The sequence below is a fragment of the Trichomycterus rosablanca genome, chromosome 5 (assembly GCF_030014385.1).
Source record: "Trichomycterus rosablanca isolate fTriRos1 chromosome 5, fTriRos1.hap1, whole genome shotgun sequence".
Taxonomy (NCBI): Eukaryota; Metazoa; Chordata; class Actinopteri; order Siluriformes; family Trichomycteridae; genus Trichomycterus; species Trichomycterus rosablanca.
Genome location: NC_085992.1, coordinates 37,023,704 through 37,046,730, shown reverse-complemented (window position 1 = coordinate 37,046,730; position 23,027 = coordinate 37,023,704). Strand labels below are relative to the sequence as shown.

The 23,027-nt window shown below is 39.5% G+C and overlaps 1 protein-coding gene across 1 annotated transcript in view; it reads right to left on the bottom strand.

The window, feature by feature from the left end:
- Positions 1-23,027, bottom strand: part of vwc2 (von Willebrand factor C domain containing 2) — a 37,597-nt gene that overhangs the window by 11,257 nt on the left and 3,313 nt on the right. The window contains exon 2 of the mRNA XM_062995135.1: positions 10,698-10,827. Within this exon, the coding sequence (XP_062851205.1) occupies positions 10,698-10,827 (130 nt within the window). The remainder of the gene's footprint in view (positions 1-10,697; positions 10,828-23,027) is intronic.

Below are 23,027 nucleotides of genomic sequence, written 5' to 3'. Positions count from 1 at the left end.
AGTTACATGGTCAGACGAGTCCACGTTTCAGCTTGTTAGTGGGAATTAAAGGTCATATTCTACATGCCAAACATGAAAAAGACCATTCAGACTGTCACCAACGGGAAAAGGGAAAAAAACTGCATCTGTAATCGCATGGTGATCTGGTGATGGGTGATCTGCATTTATTTAAAGGTATCATTGATGCGTAGGCTTAAATTGGTATTTTGAAAAGACATTTGTTGCCGTCAAGATGACGCCTATTCCCATGAGGACAATGCCAGGCCTCATTCTGCATGAGTTACAACAGTGTGGCTCCACAGACAGAGTGTGTGGACTTCATTGGCCTGCCTGCAGTTCAGATCTGTCTCTTATTGAAAATTTAGGGTGCATCATGAAGAGAAGAATCAGACAACGGCCACCACAGACTGTTAAGCAGCTCAACTCTTGTATACAGTAAGAATGGGCAAAAATTCCAACTGCAAAACTGCAAGAATTATGATCTTCAATATCCAAAGAATTAAAAAGTATAATTAAAAGAAACAATAATGTGACTTAGTGGTAAACAAGCCTCTGTCCCAGCTTTTTAAAGTGTATTGCAGGCATCAAATTCTAAATTTGCTTATACACCGATCAGCCATTACATTAAAACCACTTCCTTGTTTCTACACACATTGTCCATTTTATCGGCTTCTCTTACCATATAGAAGCATTTTGTAGTTCTACAGTTACTGACTGTAGTCCATCTGTTTCTCTGCATGCTTTGTTAGCCCCCTTTCTTCAATTGTCAGGACCCCCACAGGACCACCACAAAATAGGTATTATTTAGGTGGTGGATCATTCTCAGCACTGCAGTGACACTGACATGGTGGTGGTGTGTTAGTGTGTGTTGTGCTGGTATGAGTGGATCAGACACAGCAGAGCTGATGGAGTTTTTAAACACCTCACTGAACCTGCTGGGCTGAGAATAGTCCACCAACCAAAAATATTTCCAGCCAGAAGATGACCAACTCAAACAGCAGCAATAGATGAGTGGTCGTCTCTGACTTTACATCTACAAGGTGAACCAACTAGGTAGGAGTGTCTAATATATCTAACAGTGAGTGGACACGGTATTTAAAAACTTCAGCAGCGCTGCTGTGTCTGATCCACTCATACCAGCACAACACACACTAACACACCACCACCATGTCATTGTCACTGCAGTGCTGAGAATGATCCACCACCTAAATAATACCTACTCTGTGGGGGTCCTGACCATTAAAGAACAGGGTAAAAGCAGGCTAAAAAAGCATGTAGAGAAACAGATGGACAGTGAGTGTAGAAACAAGGAGGTGGTTTTAATGTTATGGCTGATCGGTATATTTAACAAATAGTTTGTCATTGCAAACACTTCACATGTTGTCTTCGTCTCTTTACAGATTTCAATTTTAGTGCATTATTAGAAAGTCCCAACAGTTCAGAAAATAAGTTTTGTATATAAAAATCAAATGTTCCACCATATAAATGCAATATGAGCTGCCATTTGTCAGACAGACAATTGTGTGGGTAAAATATTTTTAAACAATGACAGGGCATTGAAAATCAAATTGTCATTGCTATATAAATGATGAATCTGTATTATTTGGCCTCTGACAGTTTAGAAAGATCTTTTTAATGTTTGTATTTATTCTGTCTTGCATTCCTTTTTTTAAAAATGCATTCCAAACCACATACTGGCATACTAAACAGTAGGTCACATAAGCAGTTTGCATTACTGATACAGTGGTTACTATTATAACATTACTCTTTAGTATCTGGTTTACCACACAGTTGATGACTGAAGTCATAACATTCTACAAATACAATCACCATTTTAAAATGACTTTCAGGCTACATAAATCCATGAGAGTTGAGAGTGACAGCATTATGATTCCAAAGTCCATGACATTAAATCTTTACCCTGTATCTATTTCACAAATCTGGTCGGCTAACAGTGCATATTCGTTTAAGTCAGGCTTCGGAGGTGCTTGAAACACTATAATATGCACATTTTTAACTAACAAACCACATGTCACATGTTTTATGTCAAATTACTGCACTATCAATGGCATCATAAGAAATATGGCACACAATGAAGTGCACATTACGATGTTAATCTCTAGTAAAGTTAGCACATGGGCTAGCTAAATGTTTGTAAACTTGGTTTACAGCATTATATCATAGGATGGTATGATGGTGCAGCTGTAAGCATGGGTGCCGTACACTAACATGGTTGTTGAGGTCCTGGGTTTGTGGTTAGTCTCCAGCCACTGTCTGTGAGTAGTTTTGTCATGTCTGCATCACTTTTTATAGTGTAAAAAAAATTAAACCAAGATGGATTTCAGAACCTTGTTCACCTTTAATGTATCCTATAATATATACAATTCAACTGACAAACAAACTAAAATCTTTTAGGGTGGGGGAATAAACATAAATTTGATTTGATGAATGCATCCAGTGTTTTGGGTATAGGACTCTATCAGCTGACACATCTTGACTTAGCAATCTTTGCCCACTTTTCCATGCAAAAAGCACTTCTGGTCACTCCACAGATTTTCAGTTTGATTCAGGTCTGGCTACTGACTGATCTTTTTCTGATTAAACCATTCTTACTGATGTGGAGGTATGCTTTGGGTCACTGTTGTGCTGAAAGGTAAAATTCCTCCTCATCATTAGCTTTTCTAAAGGTCCTAAAGGTTTTGTGCCACAACCGACTGAGATTTCAAACTGATATTTCAAAATAAGGGTTTGAATGCCCAGTGGTGCTATCGACCAATTGGGCATCTACGAGGGATCTACTTTTATATTTTCGTTGGAAAAGGTGAGGGTGGGAGGAGTAGTAATTGGTTGTGTCTGTGAGACTGAGAGAGAGCTTGGAGTCTGGACTTAGTGCCATCTGATTTCCACCTTTTTAGACGCTCAAAGAAGCTTTAAGAGGAAAAAGATTTTCATGTGATGATGATGTGAAAGCAGTGGTGCATCAGTGGCTATGTGCTCAACCAAGTTTTTTGCTGATGGCATTAAAAAGTTGGTACGATGCTAGGGAAAATGCATCAAAAGGTGACTGTAGAAAAGTGAGGTAATTTGTTTTTGAACAATTCCTAATAAATGGAGTTAAAAATGTGCAGAAACTTTTTGAAAAACCCTTGTACATACAGACGTGATTGGCTTTGTCTGTGGCGGGAATGGCCAAGGCCCCACAAAAGACTGGCATCCTCTCCAGGGTGTATTATGGCATTACGCTCTGTGTTTCCAGGGGAAATAGACCCACCATAACCCTGAACAAGAGGAAGGTGGTAAAACGTGGTGGTAAAATGTATGAAAATGAAACGATAAATGAAATTCATGCTTTCAACTTTGTGCCAACAATTTGGGAAGACCTTTAGACTGTGTCCCTGTGCACAAAGCCTGGTACATAAAATCATGGTTTGATAAAATATAGCCCCAAAAGGGGTGAGAGGTTTTAAATACCCATGGTTTTAGAAAGGGATGTCTATCAAGCTAATGGTCAGGTGTCCACATACTTTTGGCCATATAGTGTATTTGCAGTATGTTCCAGATTTCTTAAATGTTTCATGAAACAACATTTCCAACAGCATCATTATAAGTTTCAGAGTGAACTCTGTAAAGCCCCTCATAAGTGTCAATGAATATTTCCCCCCAATCATCATTCATCATTCATTCTCATTTGAAAACATGAGTGGTCTCGATACCCCCTAGCAATGTGGCCTCTCAGACTGCCGTTCCACAATGTGAAGAGCTTTTAGCTCTCGCGCAGGCTGCAACCTTCTTGGATTAGTGGCGACCTAAGTGTCTAAGCTCTTCAAGATGAGCGCTTGTTTTCCGTGTGTTGCCATGGCGATGGCCTGCACAATGCAGGGTCGCCGAAACGGAGTGCACAGCAGGTAAATAAGCAGGGAGTCTCTGTACTCTTAAAAAGCTTTTGGAGCACCATGCTGTGAGACCCAGTTGTGGTACAAGATGTGTGTTCATGTTCTGCCTGGGTGGCTACTGGGTTGAGAGTGACAGCATTACTCCAAAACATCTTATTTGTGAGGATGACATAATGGTAACCTTGCTATTTATAATATCTTGCATGTTTTAATTCTTACAACTCAGACAAAAACTTTTGATACCGAGATTGTAAAAAGTGATATGTACACCGATCAGCCATAACATTAAAACCACCTCCTTGTTTCTACACTCACTGTCCATCTTATCAGCTCCACTTACCACAACTGTAGTTCTACAATTACTGACTGTAGTCCATCTGTTTCCCTGCATGCTTTGTTAGCCCCCTTTCATGCTGTTCTTCAATGGTCAGGACTCTACCAGGACCACTACAGAGTAGGTATTATTTGGGTGGTGGGTCATTCTCAGCACCGCAGTGACACTGACATGGTGGTGGTGTGTTAGTGTGTGTTGTGCTGGTATGAGTGGATAAGACACAGCAGTGCTGCTGAAATTTTTAAACACCTTACTGTCACTGCTGGACTGAGAATAGTCCACCAACCAAAAATATTCAGCCAACAGCGCCCTGTGGGCAGCGTCCTGTGACCACTGATGAAGATCTAGAAGATGACCAACACAAACAGCAGCAATAGATAGTCTCTGACTTTACATCTACAAGGTGGACCAACCAGGTAGGAGTGTCTAATAGAGTGGACACGGTATTTAAAAACTCCATCAGCGCTGCTGTGTCTGATCCACTCATACCAGCACAACACACACTAACACACCACCACCATGTCATTGTCACTGCAGTGCTGAGAATGATCCACCACCTATATAATACCTAATTTGTGGTGGTCCTGACCCTTGAGGAACTGGGTGAAAGCAGGCTAAAAAAGTATGCAGAGAAACAGATGGACTACAGTCAGTAAGGGTGGTTTTAATCTAATGGCTGATCAGTGTAGTTGTACTTTATGTTCCTTATTATTGACAGCTGGTGAGTGATTCAGGACACAGCTTGTCATGGTCATGCGAGCGTGTTTTTCACCTTAATTTCAATTTGCAATAATGCTGCCGCTCACAGATGTTCTTTGATATTCATGAACTACTGCCAGTAGTGGATGTTAGCAATAGCTCTCACTTTCATCTCACCCCCATGGCACCTCCTCAAGTGTCTCCTGTCATACCGCCCCAACAACTGATCTCAGGCACTGCACATAATGCATTCAGCAAGAAAATAAAAAAGAAATAAATAAATAAACCTCACCACTTCCTAAGCAACAAATGCAGACATCAATCCCTTGGGCTGCTTTAAGTACTCTTTGTCATATTCATGTTTTAACACCCACGCAAAATTAATGCCATTTATGCTAATCAGATATAATGTGTTTTGGTGTGATAAAAAAGCTTGAACAGTCCTTTTAGGTTTTTTTTTTGGGGGGGATTTTAAAAGAATCAGAAAAAAATGAAAAAAAACAGCCTAATGACATCTACTTTCTTTGAATAATGGGCTTTCTGAGAGACCTGATATACGCAGGGCAGGCTGCAGCTCCCACTGGGCATATAGCACTCAGAATCAACTGAGTGCATGATTATGATTATGGGAGAACTGCCAGCATCCTGTTTATACACTGATTCTCCACACTGCCTTCCCATTTTGTGTCAAGTCTCCAATCCAAAATAAAGATGACACCTCCAATTTCATCTTTTTCTCAATAGCTATTATCATTTCATTGAGAACACATTCCAGCTTTTCTAAAAGCTTTAGACTGATGACTCTCTGTCACATTACTGAAGGAAAATCAGTAGCAATCAGATGATAATGGGTTCCTATTAAATAATCATTCCGACTATCTTGTCCATCATCTGTACCAAACAAAAAGAAAGATTCAAAAGAAACTCTCTGAACCCTGAAGTTAGTGATCATCATTATGAGTGCAGACTTAGTTAGAGCTTGTTTACAGGGCACCCATCATGTTGTGGCGCTGAGCTTGGCTTTGAAGTCTTACTTCAGATGTCGGCAAATCTCAGGTGGTCCAAGCATCTGTCTGCCTATCAGACCACATCTGCACCAAAGACTTTGTACCCATGACGCTTGCGGCAGACGTGCCACACGCTTTTTACTCATCAGGGTTCAATGGGTTCGAAACCTACTTGACAATGGACACAAGGCAGGAACACTCCAATTGACCTACAGGCATGGTTTTGAGGGTTGGAGGAAACCCAAGTGCTTGCAAGGTTCAAACCTAGATCCTTAAAAACCTGACTGCTGCCCAATTCACTTTCCAAATGCCTTGGTTTGTGTTCCTAAATTACACAAACTGTTTTTAGGTGACCCTCCCATGACCCTGATCAGAATAAAGTGGTCACAGTGGTTACACTGAAAGCTAAACAGAAAAACACACTTGGAACCACACATTTACACAAATGTAGAGACAATAAGGAGTATCCAATTGACCTACTGCATGTTGTGGGAGGTAAACGATATCTGTATTATGTAAAGGCCACCCATGCAGACAAAAGTAAATAGAAAAGAAAATAGAAACACCTTACAAATAGTAATAAGAAGCAAGGATTGTCCACAGGACCCATGATCATTTGTGGCACCCACTCAATCAGCTGTCAAAACATGCTGCCCTTGATAGAAATTTTTTTAAATAATAAAATAAAATATCAGATTCCATTATTTAGGAGCACAACATCTGTTTCAAACTTACAGTATATTACAAGTATACATTATCTTTTAAATGTGAAGGAGACACTATTGATGGAGATGATGGCACAGTAGTGGACAGCTTTTGCCTACTTGAATCAATTATTAAAAGCAAATGATTCAGCTGTCTGGAAATATGAATGGCACTTGGCGGAAGAAAGAATGAAGAAACTGGAAAAGATTTGTCTTTCCAAACAAAGATCAGAATGTCCAGAGTATGGTCTTCTCTTCAAAGTGGGTGTGAAAGCTGGCCAATATACAACCGGGACCCGGAGAATATTGATGCCCTCATTATTATGAACTTCGGTGCTTTGAGAGTTTGGAAGGCAAAGGAAAGCAAATGGATTCTTGATCAAATCAAAGCTAATCTCTCACTCAAAGCCAAGATAATCAAACTGAAGCTCTTTTAATTAGGACACATCATGAGAAGAACCAATTCATTTGAAGAGACAATTATACTTGGAAGAGTTGAAGGTAAAGGTGGAAGAGGATGCCAGCAACAAGCTGGATTTATACAATTAGAGAACTAATAAGCTAGCCCTTACGAAACCTGAAGACACAAGAAGTAAGGTGGGATGTCCTGGAGAAACACTGTCCATATGGTGGCCATGAGTTAAAATTGACCTAACGGCACTTATTTGTAGCAAAAGACAAATATTTGTAGCAAATACTTGATTACTTCCCATCTATATCTTATAGATATTCCTCTGCTGGCAAGCTAAACAGTGTTTACTCTGTAATTAGGTGGCCTAGTGAAACATGCTGAAGAATCCTGCCAATCCATCTTAAAAGCATAAAGCCTGACTGCTTGGCTGCACACACCAGCATTTGCTATGCTACGTTTTGCACTTCAGTCCTAATTCCACCACAATTCTTGCTGGCACTGACTATCTTGATTCTCTGTCAGATATTCTATCATCTCATCTTAGCTAGGCCTGGCAAATCCCTCTATAATTCATTAAGCTGTTTTTTTTCTTCATTTTAAAATAATGAGAAAATCCCTTCATTAATTGTCAACAGTGCAGAACTTCAGCTGCCAAGTCTCAGATCCATATCCTGAGTCATTATTCTGTTTTGCTGAAGGAAGCAACATAGCCAATGGTGCTATGTTAGATTAGAATCAGAGACAAAGCACAGGGAGTTGCAGTCTAGGACGTGCTGTCTGAAATTATATAAAACGGCCACCATTCGTTTAAGCTCTGAACACATTTTAACATTTTCCAACCCTGCAAATCACACATACAGACTATTATCCAAGGTTCAGGCTTTTAAGCTCATTTCATTAACCAAAGAGCCCACCAGCAGGCACAGCTGAGGAAAAGTGTAGCAGAGAATTTTTCATTTACACTGATCAGAAACCATTCCAGAATTGCAGAATATGGTCTGCTTTATTTTCAGCTGTTAGTTTATTAAGTGCTTTTCTGCAGCCCACTCTCTTGTTTTTGTCAGTAAATAAAGTGATAATGTTGTTTTTTAAACAAATGTTTAATTATCAGTGCCACTGGGCTGGTGAAAGCAGGCGTTGGAACACCTGCTAGTAATAATCACCTCATCCAACCTTCATAAGTCAGACAGAGTAAATTTTTAACAGTAACTGTTTTTAGTACAAGTGCTGGTGGAACAATGTCTCCATTTAATAATGTTTTAAATGCAAAACTGTATCAGGCAAATGCATAGATGTTTGTATTATTCCTGCTATGCAAAAATTTGATTGTTTACAAAACATGCAGTGCTTTTTAACCCTTCATTGCATCATATAGCAAAAATGCAATAAATTTTAAAAATCGACGCTCTGCCAACATCTATTGGTGAGATTGTGAAGCTGTGAATGTATCTCATGTATCTGTACCATAGATGGCATACGAATCGAGAATACGTTCTTTCGTTCTTTCATTCTGGCCAATGGCTAAATCGACACTGTTCAGTGAATTAGGCCGTGAAACAGAGTGAAAAATTTAGCAAGTAAGCTTTCCGAAAAAATCCCAGACGAAGATACAGGTTTGTAGTTCTTATCAGTCGCATAACTGTACGCAGTAATCGTATGCTGTGCCCTTACTTTTATGTTATTTATTTGTAGGACATTCGCAACAACGTGTGGTAAGGTTGGATCCTCATGCCGAACAAGGGGAACTAGTCCGATCACCTGGGAGATGGTGTGATAGCTGCTTTTTTGGACCTCCCAAGCAACAGCAAAGACGAACTGTGTGGTGACGACGATGACAATCTGTGGGCTCCCGACGGAACCAGTAGTGATTCAGAAGATTCAGAGGGTGATAATGATGCCAATAGTGACTCTGTTGCCGCCTCTCAAGCAGTTTCAGGACAAGACATTGACCTTTTCCTGGCCTTCAACATCAAATCAGTCACCAGCCTCCCAGCATGCAGCAGCAGCCAGGCCCAGAATTTCCATATTATTTCCTTAAAAATGCCAAAATGCATGATATACATACAACATATGACTATTTTGGAAATGCATAATGTTGCATATATGCTACAAATTAAAAATCTTGTTTTTTAAAAAGCTGAATTAGAAATTTGTTCCTCCACTGAATACACAGAAGGAAAAAAAATCATGCAATGAAGTGTTAACCACAAGTTTGAGGTTATGAATGAAGTTACGAGTGGTTATGAATATTTATTTCACACAAAATTGTCATTCAAGACTGGCTGTGTTATTATTGTTAATATTATTATTTTAATTTATGCATTTCCTTCCTGTTTCTTCTGATTTAGCATAGTCAATTTGTCTTCTGCTGCTGGGGATCCCGATTGCGTTCGAGGGGGGTATATTTGCCTGCTCACGCCCCCTCCGATACATGCACAGTTCTTGCGGACACCTTCCTTTATGCCCATTCGCACATGAGGCTCATCCACTTTCTGCACAGGCACTTCGGTTTGCTAACCAGGGTCCTTGCATAGCGTTTGAAGACTCCACCAACTTAGTCCAGTCATTTTCCCACCCAGAAGACACAGTGGCCAATTTTTGTCTGCTGCAGGCACTGCCCACTAGATGGCTCCCAGCCGATCGGTAGCAAAGCTGAGATTCGAACCGGGGAGTTCAGTGCTGGTGTGCTAGCAGAATATCCCACTGCACCACCTGGGCGCCTGGCTGTGATATTAAATAAGTCCCAGGTCATGTTTTTATTTGTTGGACTGTTTTAATCATTAACTATGTAAAATCACCAGCACTGGAATTCTTAACTCTCCGAGTTTGAATATTAGCTCTGCTACCAGTCAGATGGGCGCCCTCTAGCGGACACAATTGGCAGTGCCTACAGCAGACAAAATTGGCCACTAGTCTGCTGGGTAGGAAAAGACCAGACTACTACATAGGTGGGGTCCTCAACGCTGTGTAAGGACCCTGGTTAGTTAGGAGATCAGTTCATGACTCTCAATGCTTGAAACTGGCCTCATGCATTAATCCACCAAAATATGGATGAATAAAAAGGGGTCGGTGAACTGTGCACACATCAGAGGAAACGTGTGTTAGGCAAATATACCCTCCTCGGAAGTGCAAGGCTATGCTAAACTCAGTCAAAAAAGAAGAAAGTGCGTAAATACAATAGTATAAAAAATAGTGTAAAATGTGTTAGCATTAGTTAACATGGCACTACATAAGAGCAATAAATAAGTGCAACCACTGTGACACCACACTAGCGCTGAAATATTGAATTTTCTTTAAAAAATCACCCTCTACATCTGACAAATCTGACAATAAGATGGGAGCACATGTGAAAACCACATGTGGTCCAGAAATACACTCCAGTCATGCTAACTTTCAGTGGAACTGGGAGGAGTGGTAATTGAACATACTGCAGGCAAGACACTGCAGTCACTTCTCAGAAATGATTTTCACTTTGCTTTTAGGGGATGGGGGTGAGAGGGAAAAAAACAGAAATAAATGACATACAGAGAGGGGTAGAAACCAGTAGAGATTGAGGCTTAGCCTGGAAGAGAGAGAGAGAGAGAGAGAGAGAGAGAGAGAGAGAGAGAGAGAGAGAGAGAGAGAGCTTGAACTTGACAGGGCACTCACCGCTCTTGCACACTGGACAGCACTGGTCAGGCTCATACTCAGGATCAACACATTCTGTTTGTGGGCAAGCTGATACAGAACACAGAACCTCCCCACTGGGTTCACACCGGCATTTCTCACATGGAGATACCTAAATGAATGCAAAAAAATACCACACACCAAAATAATTACAGAGTCAAACAAAAACACAAAGTAAGCACAACCTTTGCAGCAAACATTTTTAATTGCAAATGTTATTGCACAGACACTATTATTATTTTAATTACAACCCCAAATCAGAAAATGTTGGGACAGTATGGAAAATGCAAATAAAATAAAAATGCAGTGTTCCTTACATTTACTTTGACTTTAATTTCATTGCAGATGGTTTGAACCCAATATATTCCATGTTTTATCTGCTCAACTTCATTTCATTTGTTAATATACCTCTATTCCTGCATTTCAGGCCTGCAACACATTCCAAAAAAGTTGGGACAGGGGCAGTTTAGGGCTAGTAATGGTGAAAAAACTAAATAATGATGTGATTCCAAACAGGTGATAATAATAATAATGTCAACAGGTGATTGTAATCATGGTTTTGTACAAAAGCAGCATCCAGGAAAGGCTGAGTCTTTAATGAGCAAAGATGGAAAGAGGATCTCCAGTACCATCACACAGTGGAAACGTGTATTGTGGTCAGATGAATCAGCATTCCAGGTCTATTTTGGAAAAAATGAACACCGTGTGCTCCAGACCAAAGAAGAAAGGGACCATCCAGACTGTTATCAGCAACAAGTCCAAAAGTCAGGGTCTGTCATGGTATGGGGCTATGTCAGTGCCCTTGGCAAAGGTCATTTACACTTCTGTGATGGCAGCATTAATGCAGAAAAGTACATTGAGATCTTAGAGCAACATATGCTGCCTTTAAGACGTCATCTTTTCCAGGAACGTCCATGCATTTTTCAACAAGACAAAGCAAAACCACATGCTGCACACATTACAAAGGCATGGCTGCGGAAGAAGAGGGTACGGGTACTGGACTGGCCTGCCTGCAGTCCTGACCTGTCCCCAATAGAGAATTTTGAAACGAAAAATGCGACAATGACGACCCCGTACTGTTGCACATCTTAAGACGTGTTTGCAGGAAAAATGGGACAAAATAAACACTAAATCACTTGGTATCCTCGGTGCCAAAACGTCTTTTAAGTGTGGTGAAAAGGATAAATGCTTTACTGTCCCAACTTTTTTTGGAATGTGTTGCAGGCCTGAAATGCAGGAATGAATGTTTATTAATAAATGAAATAAACTGTCTGCAATGAAATAAAAGTCAAAGTAAATGTAAGAAACTTTTTTTATTATTTGCATTTTCCATACTGTCCCAACTTTTTCTGATTTGGGGTTGTAAAAACTTACAATGTAAGCAAATATAGCATATAATTACAGCTTGAAGGCACTTTTGTAGCCAGTACCATTTTTGTTTTTTGGAACTTTTATGTATTTTCTCTCTTTTTCTTCCAATTTAGCCTAGCCAATAAGTCTTTCTCTGCCAATATTTGCCTGACACTCGCTCTTTCCAACGTGTACACAGTCCACCAACCCCTTTTTATTCACCCATACTTTTGTGGATTTGCGTGTGAGGCCAGTCTCATGCATGGAGAGTCACACACTGATCGCGTTCCTCCACTTCTGTACAGGCGCCTTTACTAACCTGGGTCCTTACACAGCGTTGTAGACCCCACCCCTTTTTTGGTCCGATCTTTTCACACCAAGCAGACTAGTGGCCAATTTTGTCTGCTGTGGGCACTGCCAATTGTGTCTGCTAGGAGGCGCCCAGCCAACTGGTAGCAGAGCTAAGATTCAAGCTTGGAGAGTTCAGATTCCCAGCCCTGGTGGCTAGTGGAATATCTTGCTGCACCCTCTTTGTGCCTTTATGGTTGATTTTACGACACTGAATTAACGTTCTCTTGGTGAACTGTTTCTGTTTAGTTTCTTGACTGATGCTGCCACATTCAGAGGATACTGATGCTAATATTTAGCTGCCACACAACCCCAAAGCATAATAGTTCTCACTCTATGCTTAACGTTTGATAAAGTGTTTAAACGTTGCTATGTGGCTCTCCTTTTCACGAAAAATACCCTTGGGGGAATTGGGGCCAAATTTTCTCATTCATTACTCTACAGCACTCATTTCAAAATGCCGTTGGCTTGAGTAGATGTCGTTTGGAATACTTCAAAATGTGACTTTTGTGATGAAGTCGCAAAGTTTTCTTCTGATGTTTTGGAGAGCATTGCTGCACAGAACAGAGAGCCATGTCTTCTGTGTTAGCTAATTCTTTCTGCAGAGCCTGGTCAGCCTTTCTGGTCAGCAAAACAGCAGTCCTATCTAATGTTTCTTATATTTCCAGATATTGTTTTGATTTCCACTGTTCCTTAACTGACATTGATAAATGACAGTTCGAAAAGTAAAATCGCTGTCTAAAAGCACTTTCTTTCTCTAGCCTTCCCTGCTGTGATGCCATTAATTTGCTTTATTGTTGCTTATGGATGCCCACAGTGGTTCACTGTTGCCATAGGGTTTGAAGTCTCAAAAAGTTAATTTAATGTCCAAAATGTTTCAAGGTTATACAACTAGAAAGTGCAGGGAAAGGTCCATCCAATATAAATAAGTTTTCTTTAATAAATCAGCAAAGTATACATTTTAGCCAGGGGTGCCTGAACAATAGGGTTGGGCAGTATGGCAGTATACCACGGTATTAAAAAATGTTGACAGTATTTAAAAATGGTGACAGTATTTTAAAAATGTGAAGCGCCAAATTTCTGCTTCAGGTCTACCTTGAAAACTGAAACTTTAAGACATTCGCGCATCCACAGTAAGGGAGGTGTGGGAGTGGTAGGCGGTTGGAGCTCACTGATTGGTTGTGGGGGTGCTCACTTTTTGAGGTGATAACACAGGGAGACAAGCAAAAAGCCACAATGGCTAGTGTTAGCTGTGAGGTAAGCGGTCCATGTACCTTTGGTCATTCTTTTTTCACGTCAAATCCCAAAGCTTTTTTTGTTTTTCGTTTCAAAATTAAAAATCAAATAACAAACAAGCGGGTCGTATTTTAATTTTCCGAAATCAATATTTTCTATCAGTTCAAATAAACACAAGTGTGTGCATGCGTGTAACAGTGTAAATCAAGCACAAGTGTTGAGAAGACGGAGCAAAAAGTAATAATAACGTTACGCCGCGTCCCCTGTTCTGACTTTTGTGTCTGCCCTAGTTTTTCCTGCCCTTGTAATTCACACAAGGACTATTTTTCCTAAAAAAAAAAAAGGGCTATTCTAAGAAAAAAGAATGTTGTTTTCTAACATCTCACCTGTCGTATAATGTGAATTACAAATATACTGTCTGGCCCTTTAGGAATGTTAAGTGTACTATGCTAGGGCATAGGGAGCAAGTGTGTAGGGAAGATATCAGAAATGACCGTCTCCGGCTGTGCTTATGTTGTTTTGCACTGAGCTTGTGTGACAATAAAAGTAGCATTCTTGTTAAACCCCCACTCAAATGTTTGGACTTTGAATTACTTGACATTATTTTACATCACCGTCATCACAACATTAACATTTACATTAATATTTGTTTTACCGTATAGAACTCAATTCTGTAATACAGGCATAACTAATCGTACACGTCACTGTGTAACTATTACAACATTTAATGCATTTTAATCAGCATTCTGCTTCACGCACTTTTAAGAAATAGCTTTAACTAAAAACTAACCAGTGTAAAGTTTGTACACTGTAAAGTTTGTCAGCCAAAATCTGCAATACCGCCCAACCCTACTGAACAATGTTTTTTTTTTTCAATGAACTGGACTTGTAATTAGATTGTTTACATCCCAGAACTGATAAAAAGCCACTCTTGTTTTTTTAAGCAGTGCCTTTAATCTTAACTGCTCACCTCTATGCTTGAATCCCAACCTTAATTGCAAGTTGCATTGGACAAAAGGATTTCTGATGCATTAATGAGGCACAGAGCCATGACCTTAATGCCACACAACAGCAGACTTGCTTACTATGAGGTTATTAGGCAAAAATTCTATGTAAATCATTTCAGAGCAAATATATTTATGAGGGGCGTGCAGAGTCTTGAATATATAATAATGTTTGACATTTTGAATAATTCTGTGGTCAAGAGCCTGCAGACAAAGTCATGAGTCATCAATAACTAAACATTTAAATTTAACAGTCTGACCTTTCCTTTCATGAGAGAAATTACGAATCCTACGCAGATGATAAGATAAGTTAATAACCAAGCAAACATGCTACAATCATTGTAATTTTACATATTATACATTCCAAAGCTATGATCATTAATACAGAGTTGTGTTTCTCCTCCACTTCTCACTTCTCATGCTTAACATAATTTCAGAGTGTGTCTCTGGGAAATTGTTTATTCAGTCAAATAAGCATGTCATACCAGACACTGATGTTGGGCAAGAAGGACAGGCCTGCAATCAGCGTTCTAATTCATAACTCTGTACAGACAACTGGAGATACTCAACACCAAACAAATACTTACGTTTAGTAAATAAATGGACACAATCATGCTGAAAGGGAAACGGCCTTTCTATTATTTATTATATTGTCTAAGCAATTGAGGGTTAAGGGCCTTGCTTAAGGGCCCAACAGTAGCAACCTGGCAGTGGTGTGGCTTGAACCAGTGACCTTTCGATTCTTAACCCAGTATCTTAACCATTAGGCTACAACTGCCTGCAATGGGAGGCATCTGTGGGTGTTTTACAACACCTACACATTGTATGTTTTTGCCACATCCATGCCTAACCTAAACAGGGCGGCACGGTGGCTAAGTGGGTAGCACTGTCGCCTCACAGCAAGAACTCTGTGTGGAGTTTGCATGTTCTCCCCGTGTCTGTGTGGGTTTCCTCCGGGTGCTCCGGTTTCCTCCCACAGTCCAAAGGCATGCAAGTCAGGTGAATTGGAGATACTAAATTGTCCACGACTGTGTTCGATATAACCTTGTGTGAACTGATGAATCTTGTGTTATGAGTAACTACCATTTATGTCATGAATGTAAACAAAGAGTGTAAAACATAATCTCTCAAACTAACCTCAACAATCTGTTTGGATGTGTTAAAACAAAAAACATAAGCTGCTGTCCAAGTTGGAAGAGAAAAGGCTCTGCAGTCTGTACCCTCCCAGTTGAGCCTAAACTAAATGCCACAAGCTACTTAAGATTCCAGAGCTATTTAAACCTGCACTCTGATTGACAGAAACAGTATTCCATTACAGTCTCCTATATCAAAAATGAACTATTAAGCGACATGATTTTCCAAAGTGCCGCCCAGCCCAAGTGATTATGTTCATCACAATAGCATGATGGTTTTTCAAATAACACTGCCTGAGGGCTAGATGGTCATGCACATTCAGCTGCAGTTTTTACCCCTGGCCTTTATACACCAGGATTCCCCCTGACTCCCTGAATCTTTCTTATAATATTATGAAGTGTAGATGGTGAGAGACCTACTTTCTTTGCAATCTTACAATAATAAACAAACGTCTTTGATTTGACTGACAGTTCTCTCACGAAGTCTGGCACAAAGTGGTGAACCACGATCCATAGCTTGCAACGACTAAGACTTTGCTGGATGCTCATTTTATACTCAATCTTGATGATGAGTTAAACTGCTAGCTGTGGGACTTTCCAGAACAGTGTTATTTTGCCTCTGTCCCAACTTTTTTGCAAGCACCAAATTCTGTTTATATTTACAATATACAATTAAGTTTGTCAGTAAAAACACAAAATGTTTTCTTTGTTCTTTTATTAGTTAAATAAAAGTTTGTGCAATTTAACAAAGTACAGTCTTTAGTTTTAATGCGTTTGTAAAAATGTCTTAAATTTTATAAAAATGCAGTTTGTATGCCTCTAGGAATTTGTGCCAACCTACTCAAATGAGCATTTGTATGGCTGGGCACTGATGTACTTCAAGAAAGTCTCGATTAATGTTCCAGTTCTTTCCAAAGCTGTTTAGTGGGGCTGAGGTCAGGGCTCAGTGCAGGCTGCTAGAGTTTCATCAAACCAAGTATTTTTATGCTTCTATAGACCTTGCTTTTTGCACAGGGGCACATTAATGCTGAACCAGGAAAATGGCCTTGCCTAAACTATTGCTGCAAAGTTGGAAGCTTACAATTTTCTTTATATTATTAATGTATTACTGTTAACAGTTTTTGTGCTTAAAACACATGAATTGAAGAAATAGAAGCATTGTCCAAATATTTTTGTCTATATAGTGTACATGGTAGCCAGAGGTGAGTTGGGACACACTAAATGTACACTTTTACATTTCTACAAAGCCACTTTTTCACATCACACCCAGAACTATCCATACTATTCCTAATGCATTATTGTCCATTTTATAAAGTGCAAGGGTACCCGTGAAAGTTGAACCTTTATTTAACTGACAAAGTACAAAGTTTGCTGACCAACTTTTATATATACTGTACTTTTATTATATTTAGTAAATATAAACAAACTTTGAACCTGGGTTTGGATAGGGGCAAAATAAGAGTGAAAGCTTTATAAAATATTACATTGATAATATACTGTATATATACACCGATAAAGCATAACATTATGACCACCTTCCTAATATTGTGTTGGTCCCCCTTTTGCTGGCCCATATGCAACAAACTGTGATGCACTGTGTATTCTGACACATTTCTATCTGAACCAGCATTAACTTCTTCAGCAAATGGGCTACAGTAGCTCGTCTGTTGGATTGGACCACACGGGCCAGTCTTCGCTCCCCACGTGCATCAGTGAGCCTTGGCCACCCATGACCCTGTCCTCGGTTTACCACTGTTTCTTCCTTGGACCACTTTTGATAGATACTGACCACTGCAGACTGGGAACACCCCATAAGAGCTGCATTTTGGTGATGATCTGACCCAGTTGTCTAGCCATCACAGTTTGGCTCTTGTCAAACTTGCTCAAATCCTTACGCTCGTCCATTTTTCCTGCTTCTAACACATTAACTTTAAGGATAAAATGTTCACTTGCTGCCTTATATATCCCACCCACTAACAGGTGCTGTGATGAAGAGATAATCAGTGTTATTTACTTCACCAAAATGTTATAATTATGCCTAATGTTATGCCTGGTCGGTGTGTGTGTATATACTGTATATATATACACAATTCCACAAAAAGCAGTTGAAGTATCATGATTGGTTATAAAAGGAGAATCCATCAAAGGCTTAGGCTACTTTAGGCCAAAGATGAAAAGGACCATTCAGACTGTCTCAGCAAAAGGTTAAAAAGCTATCTGTCATGGAATGTAGTTGCATCAGTGCCCACTGCATGAGTGACTTGCATATGAGTAAAGGTATCATTGACATTGAGGCGTATATTGAGATTTTAGAGGCCATCAAGGCAATATATTTTCCTGGGAAGTCTATTATTATTTTAACAAGACAACACAAGGTCTCATTCTGCATGTGCTCCAACAGTGTGGCTTCACAAACAGTGTTCATGAATAAAAAAATCAAAGATTACTTTTTAATGCATTTTACAAACTGTCCCTGCACTGCAGTAAATTGAAGTTTGTAAAGATTTTTGCACCTTAGTAGTTAGTATATTTTGCAAATGATGCTTCAGAATACCGAACATAAATCTGTCCGCATGGAGTCTGGAAGCTCTCTGTCATAAAGAGGTTTTGCTGATGCATTTCTGTGGCGCAGAGCCATGACTTAAGGCCCCAGGAATCAGCACACACACTTACTATATAGTTCTTATGCTGGTTAGTCAGCAGGCAAAAACACACTCTAATAATCTAGAAGGAAATTTTAGTATTAAGTAGGGCTGTCGTTAATTACGTAAATTAACATGATTAACGCATTAAAATTTTAATCACAATTAAAAAAATTAATCAAGATTAAAATGTTTAATCAAATATGTGTCACTGTGGTAATTTGTGCTGCTTTAACACGGCAACATTGTGTTTATACTGTAGTGATAACACACGGGTCTTTTTCCAGTTTGCAGTCATGAGTTATTTACTCTAGCTGCTGCTGCTTCATATTGCGAAATGTAGCGTGTTTCGAATAATAATTTCTGTTTTCAAAAAGTGTGAGAAATCATCACTAGACAAAATTACAGTAATTTGATCAAAGTCTTTTGATGCTTCGGTCAAAGCACACCTTTGTCTCATCAGACGTCTGACACGAATACGCGTTACAGGCAAATTGAGCTCAGGCAACTTTATTTGGGAGGAATTTGGATGGGAAGCCCATGGACTGTACACGTCGTGGGAACATTACAAACACTGGTGTTAAATGGATCGTAATGGACTGTAGACGCTTTAACATAGTTAACAATGTGGGTTTACATGACGTTATACTTGTTGCAAAATGGTTCATTGTAGTAACCTAAGTGTCTGTTTCCAGTGACAGGGTTACAAACAGAAAAAGATCCTTCCTTTTGCCAGATAATGTGAACAGACTTGGCATTTTAAATAATTAGGCTTAAAGATGGGTAACTGTTAAAAACTATATATAGACTCTTTCTATAATTTAGATGTAATAATTGTATCATAATTATATTAATGTTTTTTATTGGTAAACATTTTCCTGTAAAAAAAAAAAGAGCATAACTGTTTAAATTTTTTTTAGTTATTTTTGCAGTCGATTAATTGCGATTAATTTGGTTCTTTAATTTTTTTTTTTAAATCATGTGACAGCCCTAATATTAAGTATTACTTTCATAAAGTAATTTTCCATTCTAAGTAATTTTATGGTGAAGTACTAGAAAACAAAACAATTATAGAATCACACAAAATGTTAAATAAACTGTCTGACCCTTTCCTCTTCAGGGTAAGTGATAAGAACACGCAGTTATGACTGAACACATTTGGAGCGAATTGGAGCAATTAAGGGTTAGGGGCTTTTCTCAAGGGGCCTTACAGTGACAACTTCAGGCGGTGGTGGGGCTTGAACTGGCAACTTTCTGATTACTAGTCCAGTACCTTAACCACTGAGCTATCAATGCTCTTAGAATTAGAACATGGACTGAGAGCCGGGCCTCCTCCAACATGAGTTACTGACCTTACTTGTACTTATTAAGGTTAATAAGCTTAAAATCCCACAGACACACTTCAACGTTTTGTAGAAAGCCTATAAGAAAGAGTGAAGGTTGTTATAGCCACACAAAGGTGTCAACTCTATGGTTCTGAAATGTCTCATAGGCAGATGTCTACATACTTTTGGCAACATAATAGATTATGATATAATAGTGGTGTACAGACTGTGTAGTGCACTGTATGCTTAATAAACAATTTAAAAGCCATTCAGCTATTAAGGGCACAAAAACATTGTGTCTGTGTGGATGCATGGCTTGGCTGAGAGCACAGCTAAGATTCAAACTTGAGGTCTCAGTGGGGGTGGGTTAGCACATTAGAGTGCCACACTACCCAAGCGCCCAATTTAGTATTTATAACATTTACATTTTCATCATTTAGCAGACGCTTTTATACAAAGCAACTTACAATTGTGACAGTATACAATCTAAGCAATTGAGGGTTAAGGGCCTTGCTCAAGGGCCCAACAGTGGCAAGCTGGCAGTGGTGGGGCTTGAACCGGCAACCTTCTGATTACCGGACCAGTACCTTAACCGCTAAGCTACAGCTTGTAAGTAATCCTCCCTTTTCATTGTCGTCTACTTTCTAAAGTGTACCAGTCCCTTTCCCAACACAACATGGGGCTTGAATCTCACTTCCAATGTTTCTGAAGTTTAACATGTTCTCTCCATGATCATGTGTGTTTTCTTCAGGTATTCTGATTCTGTGAGTGACTAAATGTGTGAGTTTTTGTCACTCAGTGATGAACTGGCACCTTTTTAAGATGTGCTCCCTGTGCCCAGTGTTTTAGATCAGGATGAAGTGGATGATAAATGATAAAACAAAAGATAACCAGACACCTTGAATTACTGTTACAGCATGATGACCCTAGTTTGGTCTGAAAAGTGTATAAATGTAAATACGATTTGCTTTGATTTTTCATGGGTTTTATTATGCAACTGGTGTTCCTTGACAAACAGTTCTGTCTGCGGTGTAAATCTGGAGGCTCTCTGTCATGCAGAGGTTTGCTAATGTTTGTGTGGTACACTGACGAAACGTTACACCCCATAAAGCAGAAGAATTGCTTACTGTAAAGTTAAAACATAAACAAAAAAAGAAGGACTTTTTATATTTCATTTATAAAATATGATGCGTTTTGTCCCTACTGTGGGCAACAGTGGTTCAGAAGTTAAGATACTTGACTACTGATTGGAAACTGATGAATTATGCCGTGCACAGCTGCCACTGTTGAGCCTGTTTTTTTATTTTTTATTATTTTTCTCCCAATTTTTAGCGCTTCCAATCTGTCTTCCGCTGCTAACAGGCACACAAGACCTGCATCCAAGGAGAGCATGCCGCTGCCCCACGCCTTCTTTACACGTGTACAGCCCTCCTCTTCTCGTCCGTGCATTCTGCACGGGCGTCTCTTCTGCAAATCAGGGTCCTTACACAGCGCATAAAGACCCACCCACCCACATATAGTCCGGTCCCCCACCCTGCAGGCACTGCCAATTATGCCCGCCAGATGGCACCCAGCCGACCGGTGGCAACACCGAGCCTCGAACCGGGAGGTTCAGAATACTTTTTTTAAAGCACTTAATATACAATACAATGTTTCTATTCATTCCATTCAAAGTCTGGGAATACTTAAAACTGGCACAAAACAAACAAGTGTTTTGTACACTGTGCAAAGCTTTGATGGTACCACAGCAGCACTAGCGTGATGTTGCACGTCTATATTGTTTAATTACGCTTCTTAATCGTGGTGATCTTGGAATACCGTATTTCTTAGCGAGTTCAGTTAGGGCGCATGAGACACGGCAAAACTTTCACTTCTATATTGTTTCATTACGCTTCTTAATCTCGGAGATCTTGAATTACCGTATTCCTTAGCGAGTTCAGTTAGACCGCCACGCACTTTGCTGCGTTGGGTCTCACGGTTTTTGTGGTTGCCACGGCGCTCAAAGCACAAAAAACTTCTCATGTGAAACACTTACCACTTTGTTTACATCACATGTGAAGTAATTTTTGAGTGAATGTGTAGGTTAGAATCTGGGCTCATTCTGTCTTTACTGAACGTTGGACTTAATGAGACGTGACTACCTCTAACTATTTTATTTCTGCTATAAGTTTAAGCACATTGCTTTGTGTACAGAATGCCATAAACACATGCTGCACTTTGTTTAATATGGAGCACTTGAGAATTTGATAATATGGACATAAACCCTGTTTACATTTAGTTTTGTGCCATATTATTATGCCACACAGTTTGTTGTTAAAATAAAAGAAGCTTAAATGAGATTCTGATATACATTTTTGAAGGAAAATTTATCGTTTCGATTAATCGACTAATTGATAAAAGTCTATAGATTAATCAATAGAAAAATAGTCGTTAGTGGCAGCCCTAGCTACAACTGCCCTTCCTCAGCCAAGATTCTAATTGTTAAGGTTGCTTTCTGTAGATTTAATAGTTTCAATTAAGCAGGAGTACTAAGTCCATCCCCAAGGCTTTACCAAAGCATTTAAACTGAGTTGTGTCTCACTTTTGTAATACGTTTCTTTTTGTTTGTGGTTTTGCAAAAGTCTCTTAAAAAAACACATGCAAGAAAATGAGCAACTGTGTTATAAAAGGCAACCAGTGGAGTAAGAGACAGAAAATAACAGAATAATCTGTAACACTGATCGGTTCTTCTCACATCACACATGCAATGTGGTAGATTAAAAAGAGACATGACAATTCAGTGAGCTATGTCAGAAGACTAAAATTTGTTCCTATGATGTGGACATGAAGCACTAGATGTAGTTAGCATGAAAAAACCAAGATGGTTTAACAGTCAGTAAAACTAGATTAAAATAATAAGCTATTTAAATTACATTTTTCAAGTGTAGTGCCATCTTGTCTCAGTAGCATGTGATGTCAAGGTGGGTTGTCTTAGTTTAAATGAACTAACATTCACTAATAACTTTCATTAGCTGGGGGTGCTCAGGTGGCGAAGCGGTAAAACACGCTAGCACACCAGAGCTGACATTTCGAACTCGTCGGTTCAAAACTCAGCTCTGCCATCAGGCTGGACTGGGCGCCTACATGAACAATGATTGGCTGTTGTTCATACAGGGTGAGAGTCGGATAGGGAATCCTCATAACTGAGGCAATTATGACCTCTGCTGGCTGATTTATGATGCCTGCATAGAGTCGAGGGATAATGCGTTGATCAGGGTGCGGCAGCTCTCCGTAC